Below are 23,001 nucleotides of genomic sequence, written 5' to 3' on the forward strand. Positions count from 1 at the left end.
GTTTCTATTAATTTATTTTAGACGTTGCTTGACCAAAACACTTCTTCTTAGCATATGCACAACATGCCCTCAGGTGGCACATGACCAGGATTCATCACTGAATTTGGTCTGCTGGTTGGATCATTAGTTTCCCCAGTTTGGGCCAGGTACTGATAGGGGGGACTGTGACGTGAACACTGATCCAAGCCCCCCAATCAAACCACTTTTTTTTTTTAATTCTGCTCTATTAGCATAGGAGGTCACATATCACAGAAGATGAAATTGAGGAAATTATGAGATGTATATGTACTCTCTCACTCCCCAAACACCCGTTGCAGTGAAAAGTTTGCTTTAAAATGTTCTTTCAACCCATCTGTAACTTTAAAAGAATGTGAAACTAAGGTTTCAGAAAATACTAATCCCTGCAGTTCTGAGCTATGACCAACCACAATTTCCAGTTTCTTCTCCACTAAATCTTGTCCAGTGTTTCTGTGCTGCCACCTGTCACTTCCCTTATATTTTTATCTGATTACCAAATGTCTGGTGAAGAGCGCTTGGCAGTACTTGAAGCTATCCAGTCATCCAAAGGCCATCAAATTAAAGGCATAATGAGACTTCTTAAAAGGTGACCACCATTATGTCTTTGAAAGATCACAAATACAACTACAGTATCCTGTGCCCCATATGCCTAGACCTCACTTCCTGCAACTATTGTCAGTTTGGCACAGTGTTCATTAGCACTGCAGTGAGGGTGGGTTTTCTATGCTGTTTAGGATGAGATAAAGTACCACAACTCAGCTCAGCTTTACTCAGACAACATTAGCTCCTGGGACCACACCTAAAGCTCTGAGAAGTGCAAAAGAAGAATTATAAACTTGGAATATGTTTGAGCATGTTGGTAAAGTTAAACCATTCTCTAAAGGGGGGCACTGCTACCACCTGCAAGACAGAGAGGCTGCCCCCAAAATCCTCTTTGTGCATTATCTATGAAAACACACATATGTAAACATTTGCAGTCACATATGCACCCCTCACACACACTTCCAAACACACATTGTGTCCTTTCCACAGGCAGCTATATAACTACAAAGCTATATTAACACATACCTACAAATCTTCGCAGGGAGCCACAGCTGTATTCTCCCACATACTGTGCTTGCAGCCAGCATGCACCCCTGCATAGCCCGATGCTCGCGCACAGACACTCGCCTACAGGCACCCATCCCGCACTGCTCTCTGTGCGCCCAACGCACCTGCACAGGGGAAGGCTGGCACCTAAGCAGAGCTCACCCTGCACGCGCCTCCAGCACGCTCGGCTCACCCCTACACCCACAGGGGCGGGGGCAGAAGCCCGGCACCCCCAGAAGGGTCCACACGCCCGCTCCTGCCCCCACCGCCGCCCGCGGGTGTGTGAGCGGAGAAGGGGCGGGCTGCGGGGGAGGGGCGGGGGGCGGTGCCGGCGCCGAGCTCCGGGGCGCCGGCGGAGGAGCCCTGGCAGTCCTGCCGCGCGGGGCGCTGGAAGCGGAGGGGCCGCGGGGAGCGCAGCGCCCGGAGCCCGGCGGTGGCGGCAGCAGCAGCAGCAGCGGACGGAAGGAGCCGAGCTCGCCCCGCGCTCCCCTGAATGACGGGCGGCAGGTTCGACTTCGACGATGGCGGCACCTACTGCGGCGGCTGGGAGGAGGGCAAAGCCCACGGGCACGGCATCTGCACCGGGCCCAAGGGGCAGGGCGAGTACGCGGGCTCCTGGTCCCACGGCTTCGAGGTGGTGGGCGGCTACACCTGGCCCAGCGGCAACACCTACCAGGGCTACTGGGCGCAGGGCAAGCGCCACGGGCTGGGCGTGGAGACCAAGGGCAGGTGGATGTACCGGGGCGAGTGGTCCCACGGCTTCAAGGGGCGCTACGGGGTGCGGCAGAGCCTCACCACCCCGGCCCGCTACGAGGGCACCTGGAGCAACGGGCTGCAGGACGGCTACGGCGTGGAGACCTACGGGGATGGAGGTGAGCGCCCCGCGGGAGGGAGGGGAGCGCGCCCGCCCCCTGGCGCGCGCGGGGCTCGGCGCAACATGCCTGGCGGGCCACACGTACTGCATGTGTGTGCGCACACACGTGTGCCGCCGCTGCCACCTGGCGCGCCCCACGCACGCAGCCCCGGGCGCCTGGGCTCTCGCCGGAGCTGCTCTGCCCGCGCACACGACCCAGCAGGGGCACGGCTGCCAGAAGTCACTGTCAGGCGCAGGGGAAGAAGGAGTCTCAACTCTTGACAAAGTTTCGCCCCCCCCCCCCCCCCTTTGTGTATAGATTGCGCGCGCGAGCAGGGCCACATCGAAACCGCGGGAGCGGTGCATCTTTTGCAAGGGGCAGCTGCTGAGACTGAGCAGATAGCCCATTGTCAGTGTTGAAGCTGCAGCCAGCTGACAGAGTTCAGTGAGGCCTCGATCCCAGAGCTGGACCGCTAGTACTAATGTGACACAGAGCGGAATGGAGGGAGGTTCATACAGGAAGCTGCCGTTGCTTTACACTCATTAGGGCAATGAAAACAAAGTGTCGGTTACACTGTTGCAGGTGACCTAGGGTTAATATTAATTATCCTGTTAGGAACGCTGCATTTGAGTGATATATGCAGAGGAGATGAAACTTATGAGCTGTTTCATGGTTTCACTTTTAAAAGTTCCACATTCCCAGGGCTATCGTTTTTCCTTCACCAGCTGGTAGAAATGTTTGCAGAGTCCTAAGCATTAGAAATAAATTGCGATTGCTTGAAAACATTGGTTTTTGCCTGTTCTTTGTACAGCTGCTGGAGGTTTCACACGTGGTGTTCCCTTGATTTAGCAACACTTACATATTCTATCAGAGAGAAAACTGGCAAATAAATCTCGATCACTCACTTTTGAGAGTTTGTATGGGGAAACAATATTGATAGTCATGAGAAAGCTAAAGTGGCCAAATAGATTCTACATTATTAGATGTAATGAATCTTGGACCCACCTAACATTTTTATAAAATGAGCTTATTTAATTAACACAGAAATATTGTAACTTAAAAAAACCCCACATGCAATTCTAAATACAAATCATGTTTTGAAATAAGAAGGCCAGCTGCTGTTTCTCTCCCTTACAAACTCCCCTCCCCCCACCCCCACAAAAAAACCCAACCCTTCTAAAACTCTCCCATATTTCATGACTTCTGACATCATATTTAGCATATCATGGGGTATCAAGTTGAGGTTCAGCAAGGTGACTCACGAGTAAAGCTTATGCAGTTGCACAGTTTCATTTAATCATAGTGTACATGTGTCATTTCAAGCGCCACACAAAAGACAGATGGGCCTGTTTCTGCTCTCACGCTGATTTTATACTGCTGTAGCTTTTGGAGTTACAGCAGTGTAAAATCAGTGTAAGTGAGAGCAGTGACTAATGGAATTATTTGATCTATCCCAATGTAAGGGGAGAATCTGGCCTAATTTTTTAGAGCTGAAATCTTTTAGAAATGTTATTTAATTTAACATTTATCATGTACATTTTGCAAGTTCAAATGTGTGTGAAAGTGTGTGAGTGCTGTGCAAGAAGTATAATTTAGCAAAACAATAGATAATATATAAAATCTGCCTTCCTTGTGACTTAAAAACAAATCTTTGGTTCAGGCCTCTTAAGTAATGCTGTGTATCAGTTTCTATATGAAGTTTGATTAGCGACTTGTGGGCAAACCCGGAAGAGATGCATCAAAGAATGGATGCTCATGTGCTAAGGGGGAGTAGAGCCCCACACTTATAAATGAAGCTTTTTATTCCAAAATTTAGTGAGACCATAAAATAAATTTTATAATAAAGTTAAAATACATTGCTTTATAAAACAGATTGATTTTTATAGTTAATTTTATATTGGGATTTTAAAAAAACAACGTGTTTTCACATGCTCATAGTGATCTCTTGGGGCTGAAAGTTTTCATGCTTGGTCTCTGCCTGGAGGGTACGTGCATGTTTTTTATTTATTTAATTCTAGTTTTAGTTCACTTTCACTACACTGTAGGATTCTTTTGTTTGTTTGTTTTCTGGTGGATTAGAAGTTTAAGAAGGGCTGATGGCAAGTATAATTCATTGTAGCCATATTTTTAAAGTAAATTAGCATGCTCGTTATTGTTAGAAATAGGTTTCTCAATAATTAACATACACTGTTCTTTTTTTAGGGTAATTGTGGGAATCCATGTCCCCCTCCTCCCCCTTAATGAAGTAGAATGTAATTCAGAAAACAATTGTCTTCATGTTTGGAAGTCAGTAGTTTTATAAAAAAATCCACACTATCCTATCTTAAGAATTTCTGTTCTGTTAATGTAAATCTATTACTAAGGCCCCAATTCTGCAAACACTTAAGAACATGTCAGTATATTTGAGCATGTGCATTCCTGTGGATTTTAATGGGACTACTCATGTGAGTTAAGTTACACATATGCTTAGGTGTCTGCAGAGTCAGGGCCTTAGTTTTCAGGCATTGCAAACAACACAGCAGCAAATGAGAAACTGCAAAAAACTATTAAAAAATCTGAATTGTTACTACAAACAAACTGAGCATATACCAAAGCTGCTCAAAATAAGCAGAAATTGGGCTGGTTTTATGCTGAGTCAGCTAGTGTGTTGCGTGTTGGCTAGTTTTTCTGGCTTGTTATTGTTTTTAAAGTAGCTTGTAATTACGGGCCATTGTTTGCTGTCCTGGAGAACACTAGCATAATTAAATAAGTTTATGTATGTACTGATACTTAGATTGTAGTGATTTTAAAAAAAGAATCTAAACAGAAATAGTTTCCACAATAATTTTCTCTTAAAGTGTGTTAGTGTGAGAGGCATGTACATATAAGTATAGAAATAACAAACATTGGCAACAAGCAAACTTTTTCTGCTCTCTCTCTGCATACAAAACTTCCTTTGATTTTCATCTGCACCACAGCGTAATACAGTCCATTGTGTGTATGTGCTTTTTAAACTGGCGTTCAACTAAATCTCCATGCAAAAGGTTATAAATTTAGGTTTTAATTAGAGCTAGGTAAACTTTTTAGATCAATAGTTATTTGCTGACAAATGCAATTTCAGACCATCCAAAACCGTTAGTGAATTTAACTGTACTGAATTCAACTATTTCACTGTGTGGCCCAGTTGTAGTTCGTTTCTTTGAGAAGCACATGCAGTTTTTAAATCACTTGGTAATTACAGTGGTAGCCTTAAAGCCACTATCAATGGCACTAATTAGAACTATCAGTTATAGTTAAAATGAACATGAAAAAAGGCATGTAGTTTCTTGCATGAATGAGTGTGCATAGTACAGGAACCAAAAGCTTTCCGTTATATGTTTTTTGTAGATCATGTTGTTTATTGAATATGTTAGCCTTTCATTATATTACAGTATTATTATGGATAATCATATTCCTCTAACAACTTCTTAAATTTTCACTTTGGAAATAATAGATGCAACTATAATTTATGTAACACTATTGTTTCCACATTTATGTATATGTATGCTTTCAGCATACATTTTAAATGGAAAATATTTAGAATATAACTGGAAAACTTAATGCAAGAGTGGACACTTTTCTACATGATACCGCCTAGTAATAATAAAGAGGGATACCTTTCTGATTAATGCCTAATTACAACCAAATATCTGAGTCCTTGAGCATTGTTGCACTGCAAAACTACACACACAAAATCAGATGAAATATCCATGGCATGGTGTTTGTTTGTTCTCTCCCTCCCCCCCCCCCCATGTTTGATTTATAGAATATTCCACTTCCTCGTTAGCTAATTTTTCTTTTCTTTTTTTAATAAGGAGCTGGCCTTGATTTCCTTGTCCCAGTAGAAAGAAGAGTCTGATAAGCACATAAGAGTAAATTAATTGTCCTGGTTTTAATGCTCTCCGGGGCAAATCATAACCATTTCCATTTTCTCCTACAAAGAAGTGAAAAACATACGTCATAATTGAGTTATATGTTTTTGATCTTCTGTGTTCACTTTTCAAAACAAAAATATTGTATGATCAAAAAAAATTGCAGACCATCCTAGCTTTGATATTTATGATAACTTTTTTCATTTAAATAGAGTGGACCTGATTCTGATCTACACTGTTCTGGCAATATAAAGAGGCCATGTGGTGGGATGCCAACATGATGTAATGCGGCCTAGTCTAAATGAGAGTCAAGTGTATTTATTTTAAAGTAACGGAACAGTTATTACTGGCATAACAAATTAAACAGTTGATATATGTAGCAGCAAAACATCTGTAGCCAGATTCTCACCTCGGGGTTCTAAAGGTACACCTTTTGTAATCACATGGATGGAAGTGGGGGCAAAATATAGCTTCAGTTATGCTAGAATATTCATACATTTATTTCCAGGAAAAATATTTATTAAAGTAACAAGTGTCAAGAAAAATGCCTGTACTTTTAAAACTATTTACAGACCACATCCATGTATTATGCTCATGTTTTTAATTTGCCCTGCTCCATATGTTGAGTGTTTCTAAATAACCATGTTTCTAGATTCAGCAGCCTTAAAAACCAGTGCTTCAGCAGGTATCTAGGATACAGAGAGGGAGGGAGAATCTAAGAAAGTTGCTTACTGTTGATGTCAGCAGCCATCTGTTAGAAAGGAAAACCTTCACTTGCTAGAATATTTTAACACTAAATAGTTACATTGTTGAGCTTATTTAACATTATATGAAATATAAATTGGTTAAAAAAATCTTTGTGACAAAGCTTATAAACTGATGCTTTTAAATTAGCGTGTTCAGACAGGTATGATAAGTGGTAAATGGTAATAATATTGTATATTGATGAGTAATTTTCACACAGATGCATAACCAAACTGGACTATGTACATAAAACTGAGATTTAATTTCAAACAATTACTCAAATTAAACTTTAAGTGATGTTAAAATTTGAGGCATTTGACAAATGCAAACATTTACAGAAAATCTCTGACTTCAAAATGTCAAATATATTTCTCTAAAGAGCTGTATAACACATTAAATTGTTAACAGACTAAAACCAAACAAGGATATTTTAAAAGTTTCTTATTAGTACTTTTCTAAGAATATCCAGAGTTGTGTATGCTAGTGTTTTGGGTGGAGGGAGGAGAGAGTGAGATAGAACCTCATGTTTCAGGGTTTAAATCAATCTCTAACTTTTAAGGATTAGGACAAGAACTTCTTGGGGGACAAATCTGCCTATTGTGGGGTTTCTTACGCTTTCCTCTAACACATCTGGTATTGGCTATCGTCAGATGCAGGATATTGAACTAGGTGAACCACTGGTCTTGACCCAGTATGGTAGTTCCTATGTTCTTAAGGAGACAACCATGTACCAGGGAGTAACCTGAAATCACTTTTTTAACCCCAGACAATACAACTTCAATCACACAGATATCTGTTACTGTCTCTTTTCAAATGTTATGAAACTCCCTTTTCTGTTTCCATTTAAAAAAAATCAGTGTTAAGACTGTGACATAACATATTCAGGTACAGCTAAAATGGTATCCCTTAATTCTCTGCTGTTCTGCCATTGGCCTGTCCTAACTACATACAAATGAGCACAAATAAGAGGTAACTTCAAATTCTTTTAATATTTAAGTGAATAGTGAGAGAAACTTGAAGTTTCTGCCTTAGTTCTGATAGCCTCGTCACAAATTTAGTAATGCAATTATTTAATTGAATATAAAAACAAAATTTACAAGCAAAACTGTTTTCCGTGTCTTGTCAGTCATCATTGTTCTAAATTTCATTATGACTGATAGAGGCCTTGAACATGTTGTCTTTGAACCTGAACTCAGTTGTTTTTTAAGCAGATCTCCCACTGATTTCACTGGGACTTTTGCATATGATCAGACTGCAGGATAAGATGTATGCTATTTTTCTGGGTTTTTTGTGGATGTCTCATAATACAGTATTTCTGTTGCTACAAATAGAATAAAGGTCTGAAATGAAATACAACCTACAGGGAAGTTATTGATCTTATAGAGAACACAGCTATTCAGTATTCATGATAGCGAAATATATGTTGGCAGCAAAAAATGTAAATGCCAAAATTTCACAAGGAGTAAGAAGAGGCAAAGGTAATATACTACGGTTTCATTCCTGGCATCTCAGCAAAATTAAATGTGTTTTTTTTTCCGTTAAAATATATTTTGACAGTAGTGTGCAAGGGGTCATTGTGCAAAAAACCATTAAGAGTGCCTTTTTGTTGAGAGACCCAGATTAAAATCAGACTGGACACTACTGGATTTTTAGTTGTCTCAGTACTGGGTAGCATTTCAAATGCTAAATTTTTATTAAACAGCAGAATAATTTTTAAAAAGATAGAAAAATATTTTTCTGTTCTAGGATTCTTTTTATCATGTAACATGTGTTGCCTTTTCTGATGAAATTTTGCCAAAAATATTTGATAAAATAACTGGCAGTAGGTATACTATTATAGTGATGGCATCAGTTCCTCTGTAATTGAATTGCTTCTTAAATGTTGTTTCCATTGGTTATTCTTTTAAAAGGTACATACCAGGGACAGTGGACAGGAGGGATGCGGCACGGATATGGTGTACGTCAAAGTGTACCTTATGGCATGGCAACTGTGATCCGTTCACCCCTCCGAACATCTCTAGTCTCACTTCGTAGTGAGCAGAGCAATGGCACTGTTCTGCATGACATTACTTCAGACAGCCCAGCTGGAACAAGAGGTGGGTTTGTTTTGAATTTTCACAGTGAACCGGAAGCCATGGGTAGTAAGAAAAGAGGAGGCTTGTTCAGAAGAGGATCCCTTCTTGGTAGTATAAAACTTAGAAAATCTGAATCTAAATCATCAATATCTAGCAAACGTAGCTCTGTCAGGAGTGATGCTGCTATGAGCAGAATTAGTTCTAGTGATGCCAACTCTACAATTAGTTTTGGAGATGGTGACTGTGATTATTGCCCTATGGAAGACCATGTTGATGCCACCACAACAGAAACGTACATGGGAGAGTGGAAGAATGACAAGCGCAATGGTTTTGGTATTAGTGAGCGTTCAAATGGTATGAAATATGAAGGAGAATGGCTAAATAATAAAAGGCATGGATATGGATGCACCATGTTTCCAGATGGCACAAAGGAAGAGGGAAAATATAAAAACAATGTTTTGGTCCGTGGAATAAGGAAGCAACTTATACCAATAAGAAACACCAAAACTAAAGAAAAAGTGGATAGAGCCATAGAGGGTGCACAAAGGGCAGCTGCTATGGCAAGAACCAAAGTGGAAATTGCATCTTCAAGGTATGTAATTGCAAAATGCATACTTTTGCCACTTCATGTGTAGCAACAAAAATGTATTGTTTGCAGTAAATTATATTGACAGAGGCTCTTAAAAGTTTGAGTACAAATTGTTGTCTTCAATGGGCAATATTCAGCTCTGTTTCATATGACTTTAATGAAGTTGCATATGTGAACCTGAGAGTAAAATTTGCCCCCATAACTTGAAAGAAGTATTATTTGCACACTTCACAAATATACTGTCAGTCTTGCACGCTTGCACTTAAACTATCGAACTACTACTAAATTATATCATTGCATTCCATTGTACATATGGGGTTTCACCTTTATATGCCATCTTGAAAATTAAGCTGGTGAAGAATGTGGTGGCCTGCTTATAAAGTGGAATATCTTTCCATAAGCATGTTCACTTTTGCTTAGCGATTTGTTCTTCTTTACTATAGGTTTCTAGATAAAATTTAAGGTGTTGGTTTTGACTTCTAACACCCTAAGGACTAGATTCACAAAAGAACTTGGGTGCCTAATTAGCACTTTAGGTGCCTTAATCCCAGAATCATGTCCCATTGGGATTCACAGAACCCCTGCTCAGTTGCCCCTGAATCCTGGAGGCACCTAAAATAGATAGGGAGATTTTATTGCAAAAATTGAGAAGCCAAAGTGCCTATGTGTCTGTGTCTGCACATGCGTGCTGCAGCCCCATGCCAGGCATCCAGAGGCCTGAGCCCCAGAGAATGCATGAACCAGGGGAGGACAGGCTTTCAGTTGCCTAACTCACCTGCAGTACCCGATCTGGTAAGCATGCTCAGAGCTCACCTACCAGACTGGGCCTTTCTGGGGAAGCTTACACAAAACGCCAGGGCGAGGAGGAGGAACTCCTTCATAACTTTCAGGCCAGTCATTGGAGAACACACCTGGAATGCAGAAGACACACTTGCACAGTTGTGCTCTAAACATCTATTTATTAGCAACGCTTCCTTCCTCCCAGTTCAAGTCCCCCTAATGCCAGGAGAGGGTTTGCAGCTGAGAATCCCATGCAGAAGGAGGAGCCTCCCTGCAGCCCAGACTTAGGTGCCTATCCAAAAGAGAGGGACAGGTCTTAGCACACCTCTTGGCATGGCACCTCCCATTGGCTAAGTTACGGGAGGCGTTGTCTAGCATGCTGGCTTTCATGAATCCTGTTTTTGAGATACCCATCTCTCTGTACATTCATTGTATAGGGATCTAGGTGCCTAACTCAGGCTTTGTGAATCCTAGTGATTTTCTGAGTACCTAAAAGTTATACATGGTGATGTTGAATGTCACCATACCTAAGTTTCTTTGTTAATCAGGACACTCCATGAGCGACACAGTTATACTGACCAAACTCCTGATGTAGACAGCACTATATTGATGGAAGAACTGCTCCCATCATCATAGCTACCACCTCTCGGGAAGGTGGAGTACCTATGCCGACAGGAGAAGCTCTCCTGTTGGCGTAGGTAGCATTTTCACTAAGCGTTGCAGCTGCACCATTGCAGCACTGTAAGTACAGACAAGCCCTAAATGTGATTTGAAAAAGATTGTTGAGGCTGGTACCGTGTGTAATTGAAGTTACAGGATGAAATTAAGAAAAAGAAATTGGTAATGAGGGCCGGATATATACCTAGATTGATGTACAAATGCTCCTTGATAGCCCTTGAAGGGTATTCTCCACCTGTACTTTCTGTAATCAGCTTTTGTCATCCTGAAGCAATCAAGTGATAAAAGAGCAAACGCGTAGCAGAGCATCAGAAAATACTTGCGTGTCAATCATAACTAAACAAGGAAGTTTTAAGGTAGGAAAGACCAGTAGTGACTTGTCTTGAAGGACATTCATATAGGAAAAGCACAGATTATACTGAGCCTGTGCTGTCCTAATTGTTTAAGACAGTGGACATGGGATGGAGAGATGGTTATAAAGGATTAAGAGGCTAGAGGAGGTGGTTGATAAACATTTTGAGAAGTAGGGTAGAGTGAATCTGTGAAATGTATGTGCATATAGTTCCATAAATTAATGTTTATGGGAACATCAGGGAATATTCCATGTCAGAAAAATATAACCCTTTAACAAAAAAGAGAGGAAGTCTGGCCTAGCAAGACTACCCATTTTGGGTTGATCTCCATTCAACTTTCCTTTTTATTCACCGTCACCTTGCCTCAGTTTCCTCCATAAGTCAACCAAACTCTATTCTATAACTTTTGCTTAAATTGCCTTTAGTCATTTTGGAAACTCATTCTGTGTTTATTAGTATCCTCTGCATTAAATACTGGTAGCATAAGAATAATTTCCTTTTTAATCCTAGCTCTTGGGCTGTATCCTAATTTTTGACACTGTTCAATAGTGTGAGTAGTTTCTCTTGTCTTTTCAAATGGAAATCATTCAAACTCATTAAGCCTTTCCATAACTGATTTTCTTGAGACTGTGATAAAAGAGATGCTCTGACTTAACAAGATTTGTTTGATGCAGGAATTAGTAGGTGAAATTCTGTGGCCTGTATTATGCAAGATAGCAGACTAAATTATAATAATGGTCCCTTTTGGCATTAAAAATCTATGATGCTCCCTCTCAAAAGAATCAATTTGTATGGAACAGTAAACAGTTATATACACACAATTCTATTTGGGGGTCTAACAAGGGTTTATCCAATAAAACAGGAACCATTCTTTTTCTTATTGATCATTCTTCAGATAATACAATCAGTTTCTGCTTGCCTTCTTTTATTGTAGCTGTATTCGTGGCTGAGAGTTTCATGAATTTTTTTGTTGTAACTCTGAAATTCATTTCCTGATCCATTCATCTCCAGATGCTTTTCTAAAAGATACGCTCTAATTCCAAAAGAAATTAGTTCAGAGAAGTTCTATGGCCTGTGTTATACAGGAGGTCAAGCTGGATCATCACAATGGTCCCTTCTGGATTTATAATCTACAACTCTATGAATGAATGTGTAGAATGGCTGTTCTATTTAGCACAGATTCCCTAGCTTCTTCATTCTTTGTTCCCGAACTAATTATGTTAAATTTTTTAGCATTTTCAATCTACTTACTCACTCAAATTATGCCATTCCCTTTTATTCTAGTTGAACTGCAAATTATTTTTTACTCAGATTCTAATTTCAATATTATCTACAGATTTGGAAATTTTTGTTTTCAATATCTTGGCCAAATAATTTAATTGTTTAATAATTGTTACTGAAATTTTAAAACTGAGTCTGGATTCATAACTCTTTTTCAACTCGTAAAACTTCCATTTGTAGCTATCTTTTTGTTTCCTTTTATCTAGTGCACTGTTCTGCTTCCTGTTCTCAGACTCTTTGTTGCCATTAATCTCTTGATATATGGAAGGTGTCAAAAGCTTTCTGAAAATCTGTTTTATGTATCCTGCCTTTCTTTTATCATGACTGTAGGATCTATAAAGTAATCTAGCAAGTTAGTTAAACATGCCCTCCCTCAACCTAAATTCTATCCTGACTCAGAATGTGCTTTCCAATTTATTTTTATTGGTGTCTTTTTGACATAATTACTGTCATAGCAATTACTCAAAAAATAAATGGACAGGATTACAAAATCATCATATACATACAAAGCTGCTCAACAGTTAAGCATTGTAGACCAATCCCTGCTACAACAAAAGTCACAGAAAGACGAGATACACATCTAAAAAGTGATTATTCATTACCAATGAATAATAATAAAATTGTTTTAACAAACACTGGTATAACTTGGGGATCGTGGCATAAAGCAAAAGTATCTCAGAACATATTAAACAAAGAGAAAACACTGGAGCTCATGTATTAAAATCTTGGAAGTAGAGAAATTTCAGAAATATAGGGGTGCTTCCCCCATTTTATCACTTTAATAGTCACTGTGGAAAAAATCTTTAAACTATTTTAAAGTCACTGAGACAAATCCATTCATTTATTGCCTTCAAAAATGTTACACTGGGGATAAATCTAGCCTACTTATCCAGTTTCCTGTATTTGGAAGGAAAAATGGCCACTTGCCAGTCCTCAAGAATATTGAACGGGGGAATTTCTCCTGTGTGTGTATTCTAAGGACATACAAACTATGGGTCCAATCCTGCTGGCTGCTGATTGCTTACTGTGAGATACTCTGGATGTTCAACACCTATTGAAGCAGTAGTCAATCAGCAGTTTATACCAGGAGACTCCAAAGACTTTGTTTTTTCATTGCAGGTATTTTGAACTTTTTTTTAAAGGCAGTTATACATTTCTAGTGTTATAACATCCGAGTATTTCTAGTGTAAAGGTTTTATTCTTGCTAACTAGGGTTATGTGAGATACGAATACTCCCCCTCATATCTTGATGGTGTTAGAAAAGAAGGAGATGGAGGAAATAAATAAGATTAGTTCATTTTTCTTTACAAAAAAATATTTATTGTGATGGAGTTGCTTAAAACAATTTGAACATATAGTAGTTCAGTCTTTGTCATTAGCTAAGGTTTTGTCCAGATTTTAAAATCCTCTGTTTTCAGGAGTGTACACCTCATCTGAAATATTTTATTTACTATGGGCATATAAGCAGTTTCACTATTACAGTTAAGTATGTGTGTGAGGCTTTGCAGGGTCAGGGCTAAGTCTGCAGTGGTGGCTGTCAGCTTAGAAGTGAAATAGCATGGAGATGCCTGTTAATAAAAAATAAAATAAAAGTCTTTGATCTTGTTAACATTTACACACGTACTTATCTTCATTACTCTGAATTTGTCACAGTTAAAATGGCAATGGTCATAATTTTGAAACAGAAATTGCATAAAGTCATTGAGCACAATGTGACGGGTTGGATCACAGAACCCCCCCTGGGAGCTGCCACATGATGTGCCAAGACTACTTCTACCCCTGCCTTCCCTGACAGCTCGGGGTCCCAGCACCCTGTCTTGCTGAGCCAGACACTCCCGTCTGCTCCAACAAAGACCCAGGGTCTGAATTACTTGCCGCAAAGCTGCAGGTTTACCTGAAAGCAGCTAACAGAAGTGTTCCTGTCTTTAACACTCAGATGCCCAACTCCCAACGGGGTCTAAACCCAAATAAATCCGTTTTACCCTGCATAAAGCTTATACAGGGTAAACTCATGAATTGTTTGCCCTCTATCACACTGATAGAGAGAGATGCACGGCTGTTTGCTTCCCCAGGTATTAATACATACTCTGAGTTAATTAATAAGTAAAAAGTGATTTTATTAAATACAGAAAGTAGGATTTAAGTGATTCCAAGTAGTAACAGACAGAACAAAGTAAGTCACCAAGCAAAATAAAATAAAATGCGCAAATCTATGTCTAATCAAACTGAATACAGATAACCTCACCCTCAGAGATGCTTCAGTAAGCTTTTTCTCAGACTGGACACCTTCCAGGCCTGGGCACAATTCTTTCCCCTGGTACAGCTCTTGTTGCAGCTTAGGTGATAGCTAGGGGATTCTTCATGATGGCTCCTCCCCCCTTTGTTCTGTTCCACCCCTTTATATATCTTTTGCATAAGGCGGGAACCCTTTGTCCCTCTGGGTTTCCACCACCCCCTCACTGGAAAAGCACCAGGTTAAAGATGGATTCCAGTTCATGTTTCAGAGTAGCAGCCGTGTTAGTCTGTATCCGCAAAAAGAACAGGAGTACTTGTGGCACCTTAGAGACTAACAAATTTATTAGAGCATAGGCTTTCATGGATGCATCCGAAGAAGTGGGCTGTAGTCCACGAAAGCTTATGCTCTAATAAATTTGTTAGTCTCTAAGGTGCCACAAATACTCCTGTTCTTTTTCCAGTTCATGTGACATGATCACATGTCACTGTAAGACCCCAAGCCTTCATTCCTCCCAGCCTGACTCACAGGAAGACTTGCCTGCAAACAGAGCCATCCAGTCTATTGTCCTGGTTGATGGGAGCCATTAAGATTCCAAGCCACCATTAATGGCCCACACTTTTTATAATTACAATAGGCCCTCAGAGTTATATTTCATATTTCTAATTTCAGATACAAGAGTGATACCTTTATACAAATAGGATGACCACACTCAGTAGACAATAAGCTTTGTAATGATACCTTACAAGAGACCTTTTGCATGAAGCATATTCCAGTTACATTATATTCACTCATGATCAAATATTTATAAAATCATATAGACTGCAACGTCACACACAATATTTCAGTAAAACTATATTTTGAATCACAAATTTGTTACAATACTTTGAGGTGATAAAGGCCACAGTCCTAAAAACACTTAAGTGTATCTGTAACTTTGCTAAAGTGAGTAATTTAGGTTTATTAAGTTTTTGCAAGATCAAGAACAGATTCAGTCATACTTCACAAGTTTGTAAAGTTAGAAAAATTCACATAAAACTCTAGGCGCTAGATCCTTAGCTGGTATAAGAAGGGACCTTTAGATCATCTAGCCTGATTTCCTCTATATCACAGACAAAGTACATTTGCTTTTGGTTTTGATTTTGTTTAAAATTTCATGGGAATTTCAGTGTTTGTTATTTTTTTTAAAAGGGTGAAAATCAGTGTAAAAATGAACTCAGTATTCTGGGTAAATAGCATCAAAAGCATCAATTAAAGAAAAGTAAGAATACTGAAAGTAAAAGTAGTTTAATGCTGTGGTTTATTTCATCAGCTGTACATTAACAGTATGTGTCCACATGTGGGTATCTTCTACTACATTACCTTACTTTAACAGACAGTCTCATATTTACAATTAGACTAATTTATTATTAACAAACACATCTACCTAATGTAATGCATTGGATTTTCTTAACATAATCAGTATTTTCATGTACTTGAGGGGTCCAAAAGTCAAATGAAAATTGGTAAAAACTGAATAATAAATATTGTAAAAACAGAGGAATTTGTCTGTAAAAACTGAAAATGAAAGGCATTAATCACAGGCCATTACATTTCACCCAGTTACCTCTGTATTGAGCCCAGTAACTTGCATTAGCTTACCCACGCTAAACATCTGGGCCTGAAATTTTTTAAAAACCACCAGCTACTGTTTGTTTCAAGAGCATGTTGTGACTGTCTAAATTACATGGTTTTAGAGATCTCCTGTGTCCTCTAAGCATCTTTCCTGAACTCTACGCTTGGCCCCATGCTGACTCTTCTTCTCCCTCTCCCCGTTTAGAAATAGGTGGAAGTCACAGGTTCTGTGACAGCCTTAATTAATTAAACCAGAATTGGTAACATGAATAATCAGGAAAGCAATGTGTCCAGGAAACAGCTCACAGTTAAGACAACCTATCTCTAGATCTTACATAGAGGATGCAATCCAGGGAGTTTGCCATTGTATGTATGACTGTTTTCAAGTAATATAAGTATAAACTAATCAATGCTTACTCATTTCAGATATTTAAAAAATCAGAGCATTGTTATAGGATCACAAAACTAAGCTTTGTCAGCTTTTTTATCCTTTACTGTGTGCTAAATGTTGTCCATAGTAACTGTTTATTATTATGAAAAGTTGTCTGCATGTGTATCATAATAGTCTGAGAACTTTTTTGATCATAAAATTTGATTTTCTTGACATAATTGCACTACTACCATATATTTTTTTCAAGAAGTAGATGAGTAGAGAAGGGGAGCTGGATAAGAGTTTTGACTATATCCTTCTTTATACAACCTTATTAACATCCATAGGGTGTGCATATTATGGATAAATATAGGATCACAGCAGATTCAAAATAAATACAACTGGTCTTGAAAAAAAACACTTGCATTCCCACCAGTGGTGAATGGAAAGCTTTCCCTGTGGGTGGTAGAGAGGGTCTCTGGCATATATCTTCTCTCCTCCCACTCCCCACAACCATTCCATAAATTTATGCACTAGAAGCCAAGAGACTTGTCTTTGGCTTGGAATTCCCTTCTTTCCTTGGTATGTGTTTTTGTAACTACTGTGTGGATGAGAGATAATTATAAAAGGATACAGTTTATTCTTAAGAATAATAATAAGCACATGTGCCCTATACTTTCTGATGCTCTATATTACTGAGTTCTTCCGATTTTCTTACTAAGATAAACACTTCTGGTAGTTTTCTAGTTCTAGCTGTGACTATACAGTGTTAGAAACAAGCGTAATGATACTTATCACTTACATAGCTCTTTTCATCTTCAGAATCTTTGATTCATTACTGTGTTGTAGGTAGGTATTTTACCAATGGGGGATCAAGGCAGAGAGATTAATTTCTCCCCTGCAATACAATTCCTGCCGCCGGCCCATGTCAGCTGATTCGGGCTCTGGCTGCAGGGCTATACAATTGCAATGTAGACGTTCAGGCGCTAGCTGGAGCCCAGGCTCTGGGACTCTCTCCCCTCATGGGGTTGCAGAGCTCGGGCTCAAGCTCAAGCCGCAACATCTACACTGCGATTTTATTGCCCAGAAAGCCTGCGTCAGCTGACCTGAGCCAACCGTGGGTGTTTTATTTCACTGTAGACATACCTCTAGTGACTAACCTGAGGCCAGAAAGAGAGTTTGTATCAGGAGCTGTGACATGAGTTCCTGGAGCTCAGTTATTTGCTCAAACTATGAAATTGTGCTTTTCCCTCTCTCTCCGTGTTAATCACAAGAATTGCTACATCTAGCATTGGGTTGATGTTGCAAGGGAGAGAGAGAATAAATGTTGAAAGCGCATAGGGGGAGAAAGTGGGAATAGCAATGAATGGGAAAGAAGGTTAGTAGAAGAGAGGAGAGATGGGATGGGGAGAAGAAATCAAAGAAAATGGAAGGAATGCCTGCTTATCTTTTCCTGCCTCATACTCCACAAAATATTTTTGACCAAATCCATACTACCACCTAAATCAGACTTAGACTCAGCATTCTGAGTGTAGTGTAACAAGCTTTAATATGCATAATTATGTAACATTCACTGATCTTTGAGGTGGATAAAACAGAATATAAATAGATATTGTTCATTAACCTTTTTATTCACTACAGCAGCTGTACAACTGTCACAGAGTCCAGCTCTCTGCAGTAAAGCACTTAAATAGAGGCAAAATATTGTCCTGAGTTTTTAAAATGTTTCAACACAGTTTAAACTGGATGCTGTGAACGTATATTAGGCTGCTGTGAACAGAATAAACAGGAATTAAAACTGAAGCCTCCTGTAGATAATTACAGTGCAGTGTCCATTACCCTGTCTCACTCACGTCCTCATTTTTGACCTGGACAAACTGTGATTTCAAGGGAGAGAGAGAATTTAGTGTGTATTGAGTATGTATAGTTTGCGTCCCTTCTGAACAGCAACTGCCAATCATGCCAAACCGTGTTGAATTATGTGCAGCGCACAAACTTTCCACTGTGGATTAAGCTGACTCTACCAATCTCACTTTACTCAAGACACTAAACTGGACACTCGCAAAACTAGTGCCTTGCAAATCTTTGAGATGCTTTACTTATTATAGATGAAATATGAACATTGTGTTTAGAAATAGGATCCAACTAATACCAAAGGTATTTATATGAGTCTGCTTGCATTAGTACAAAGATAACTTGGGTTTAGAACAAAATCAGTTATATTCATTTTACTGTTTAATCTGATTCATGATCAAAAATGAAATTTTGCCATGGTAAAAATTAAATCAAGTTCTGTGGATAAAATCAAGCTGCTGTATAATACATTATGTGGATAGTCTTAAAGTATAAGCCACTAACTCTACATTCTGGCTCTGTTGAAGTCAGTGGGGCCAGGATTTTACCCATTATACAGTTATTTAACTGGAAAAAGGAATGCAGGTTTGGACATTTAAAAGTCTGATTTGTAACAGTCCCTGTAGTGTGTGTTGGTGTATATATAATATATCTATTTGAAATGTAGAAATTACAAAACTGTCAATGGCCACTTCTCTGATTTGACTTTAGTATTTAGTTCAGATGCGTTAATAGCTTTCAGTTAAGCTGTAAATAAAAAAAAAATCCCAAGTATTTAATTTTTCAATCAAATCATAGAATATTAGGGTTGGAAGATACTTCAGGAAGTCATCTAGTCCAGTCCCCTGCTGAAAGCCGGACCAACCCCAACTAAATCATCCCAGCCAGGGCTTTGTCAAGCCAGGCCTTAAAAACCTCTAAGGATGGAGATTCCACCACCTTCCTAGGTAAAGCATTCCAGTGCTTTAGTTTTTCCTAATATCCAACCTTGACCTCCCCCACTGCAACTTGAGACCATTGCTCCTTGTTCTGTCATCTGCCACCGCTGAAAACAGCCGAGCTCCATCCTTTTTGGAACCCTCCTACAGGTAGTTGAAGGCTGCTATGAAATCCCCCCTCACTCTTCTTTTCTGCAGACTAAATAAGTCCAGTTCCCTGAGCCTCTCCTCATAAGTCATGTGCCGCAGCCCCCTAATCATTTTGGTTGCCCTCCACTGGACTCTCTCTCCAATTTGTCCACATCCTTTCTGTAGTGGGGGGCCCAAAATTGGACGCAATACTCAAGATGGGGCCTCATGAGTGCCGAATAGAGGGGAATAATCACTTCCCTCGATCTGCTGGCAATGCTGATACTAATGCAGCCCAATATGCCTTTAGCCTTCTTGGCAACAAGGGTCCTGTTGACTCATATCCAGCTTCTCATCCACTGTAATCCCCAGGTCCTTTTCTGCAGAACTGCCACTTAGTCAGTTGGTCCCCAGCTTGTAGCAGTGCATAGGATTCTTTCATCCTAAGTGCAGGACTCTGCCCTTGTCCTTGTTGAACCTCCTCAGATATCTTTCTCATCAGCTATAGATTCTTAAGATTTAGAGAAAGGGATCTGAAAAAAGACAACAGGCCCTATGGAATGTTAGTGTGGACTAACTCTTGTCTGTAGGTATTAATGCTAGATCACTTTCACAAGCAGCCCCAAACTAAAATCATTATTATACAGAAATAAAAAAATAATTGTGCCGTGAAGTTTACTTGTGGAGCTCCTACTGATTTCAGTGGAAATTGTGCATGCATATTAGATCCAGAAGTTGGTACAACAGAGTTGTTCTCTTAACATGTTAAAAATTGAGAGATTTGAGAACATGGATGTATAGGAAATTTCTGACTTAAGATAAAATGTAAATTCTGCTGACTGTATACATGTTTTAGTTAAACTGAAGCTCTGTGCACCAGGCCTTTCAAAAGGCCCATATAAGGAAAACCTTTCCACTAAGCAAGACTTTTGGAATGTTTCTCTGTACAGGGCAGATTATTACATAAGTATTTTTGGTTGATTTGCAGACTAATTAATTTAGGAGCTGAAAGAACCTTTAAAAAGGCAGACCAATAAATATATTATTTAAAAAAAAAACACTTTTTGTGGGTCTTGGATCATATAAGTGTAGGACCAACATCTCTTGTTAGGGCCAGATTGTGAGGGAAGACATTATGTACACTTCCCCTTTAGCTATTCCAATACATATCACTTCTGATGTACAATACCCCAGTCATTCCAAAAGCTAAGCCTTTGAGCAGTGTCTGCCACTTCTTCTGACTTGGAGTAGAGTTTTTGTGATGGAGAGCTGTCTGTTTAGAATGAAGAGACCACCAGATGCATTTTCACTTGTAATCTGAAGTATAACTTTGAACCTAGGTGAAAGTAAAAGGTTAATGAATTAACCTACTGTTTCCTATCAAAATGTTCTACGGTAACTGTCATGCTGTCTGGAGTGGCTCAGAACTGAGTGCCTACCTCAGGGCAGACACCCCAGTTTGGTGGTGTTTTCTATAATTGGATTTCACCAAGCCAGTAACAAATGTGAACTCCTGGATCATTATATCAGTGTTACCATGGAGTCACAGACAGTCCCCTTAGACCAGTGGTTGGCAACCTGCAGCCTGTCAGGGTAATCTCCTGTCGGGCCACAAAACAGTTTGTTTACATTGACCATCCTCAGGCACGGCAGCCCGCAGCTCCCAGTGGCCACGGTTTGCCGTTCCCGGCCAATGGGAGCTGCGAGAAGTGGTGGCCAGCACATCCCTGTGGCCCGCACCTCTTCCCACAGCTCCCATTGGCCGGGAACGGCAAACCCCAGCCACTGGGGGCAGCGGGCGGCCGTGCCTGCGGATGGTCAATATAAAGAAACTGTCTTGCGGCCCGCCAGCGGATTACCCTGACGAGCTGCCGGTGGGCCGCAGGTTGCCCACCACTGCCTTAGGCTACATCTACACTACAGGGGGGAGTCGATTTAAGATACGCAAATTCAGCTACGTGAATAGCGTAGCTGAATTCGACGTATCGCAGCCGACTTACCCCGCTGTGAGGACGGCGGCAAAATCGACCTCTGCGGCTTCCCGTCGACAGCACTTACTCCCACCTCCGCTGGTGGAGTAAGAGCGTCGATTTGGGGATCGATTGTCGCGTCCCAACGGGACGCGATAAATCGATCCCCGGGAGGTCGATTTCTACCCGCCGATTCAGGCGGGTAGTGTAGACCCAGCCTTAGACTCTCCAGTCTATCCTGCCACTCAAACAAAGTGGACTTTGTGATAAAAGGTTACTTAAACCAAAAAAATCACATCACAACAGGTTGCTCCCTGTCCCAAGAAACCAGTCACTTACCTCAGATCAATTGGCACTCTAGATCTTACACCAAAGATAACACTGGTAGCAAATTCTATAGTAAACTAACTAAAGGTTTATTAGATTAAAAAAAGAAAATGAGTTATTGAGAGGTTAAAGCAGGTAAAATATATTGTAAATTAAGTCAGAATTTGTAAATCCAAATGGTGACAGTGATGTACTAAACTGCCACTTTCCCAAAAGTCTTTTCAGGGTACCCAGATTGTCTGTGTCTCTGGGGCTCTCCACTTCGCACCTGCTACACTTCCCTGTAAGAGTCCAGAGATAAAGGATCTTCCCTTGAATCTATACTTACAGTTTCTTCTATCGAAAACATACTGACAGGGTCACTACCCACTTTGGCTTTTCCTTTGATGATGGAGAGCAAGGAATATATTTGGAGTCTTAGACCTCCGATCATCACACTCAGTGACCACTTGCTTTGGAATTAGCACTTTTCTGTTAAAGTTCTTCATTTGCATTTCACAAGGCTTCTTTCTCATTTGGTTATTTATTTATACAATGTAAATGTTAATAACATTATAACAGGATATTGCTAAGTGAAGACAATGCAAGTAATATCCCATTAGTTTTCATGAAGTTTAAACGCCAAATACACTCTTTTATACATTTAATAATCATTTTGATCTATACTAATACATAAGTGAATTGGCCTGGGGCTTCGGCATGAGCTGGCACCTGGTCTGCCAGCATCACAGTAACATTTTTTGATCATACTAATGCATTTATTGCATCATCTTTAGTGTTTGCTAACTATGAATATTTTACTAGTAATCAGAACTTGAGAAATTCACATGGCACCGAAAACTAAGCCTGTTAGGAAGAAAAATACCTCTGCCTGTACAACCCTTCCCTTCCCCCAAGCTTCTTCCCTTACAGGAATAAAAGTCGTGTGTTGTTTATTTGTACTGTATTTAAGTGCAGTGTTATCAATCAATTTTCTATTTAATTCCTTTTTTTAAATGTAACTTACCGGTAAGTTAAATAAATTACTATAGTATTTGATTAATTCCTTCTGTATTAAACTAATATATTTGCTGAATAGTTTTGAGCTGTGCATATACCACAAAAAGTATTAATTAAATAATTTATTCCACAAATGCTGTAAAATTAACTGAATAATATATTTGCTGGATACTATTTAACCAGCCCTACTTAGTTACTACTTACTCTTATTTTTGT

General features: G+C 39.8%; 2 protein-coding genes across 7 annotated transcripts in view; one reads left to right on the forward strand and one right to left on the reverse strand.

Moving 5' to 3' along the window:
* Positions 1-1,380, reverse strand: part of GDAP1 (ganglioside induced differentiation associated protein 1) — a 58,617-nt gene extending 57,237 nt beyond the window's left edge. For both annotated transcript variants that reach the window (XM_054020243.1, XM_054020242.1), the window contains exon 1: positions 1,087-1,380. The gene's annotated coding sequence lies outside the window, so the exon portion shown is untranslated. The remainder of the gene's footprint in view (positions 1-1,086) is intronic.
* Positions 1,381-1,451: 71 nt separating this feature from the next.
* Positions 1,452-23,001, forward strand: part of JPH1 (junctophilin 1) — a 111,431-nt gene continuing 89,881 nt past the window's right edge. Inside the window, exons 1-2 of one of the 5 annotated variants that reach the window (XM_054019123.1) lie at positions 1,452-1,979; positions 8,506-8,691. In XM_054019123.1, the coding sequence (XP_053875098.1) occupies positions 1,601-1,979; positions 8,506-8,691 (565 nt within the window). In that variant the 5' untranslated portion in view covers positions 1,452-1,600. Of the gene's footprint in view, positions 1,980-8,505; positions 9,263-23,001 lie in introns of all 5 variants that reach the window. The other 4 variants (XM_054019124.1, XM_054019122.1, XM_054019121.1 and 1 more) reach the window with 4 other exon arrangements.

This window comes from Malaclemys terrapin, chromosome 2 (genome assembly GCF_027887155.1).
Source record: "Malaclemys terrapin pileata isolate rMalTer1 chromosome 2, rMalTer1.hap1, whole genome shotgun sequence".
Taxonomy (NCBI): Eukaryota; Metazoa; Chordata; order Testudines; family Emydidae; genus Malaclemys; species Malaclemys terrapin.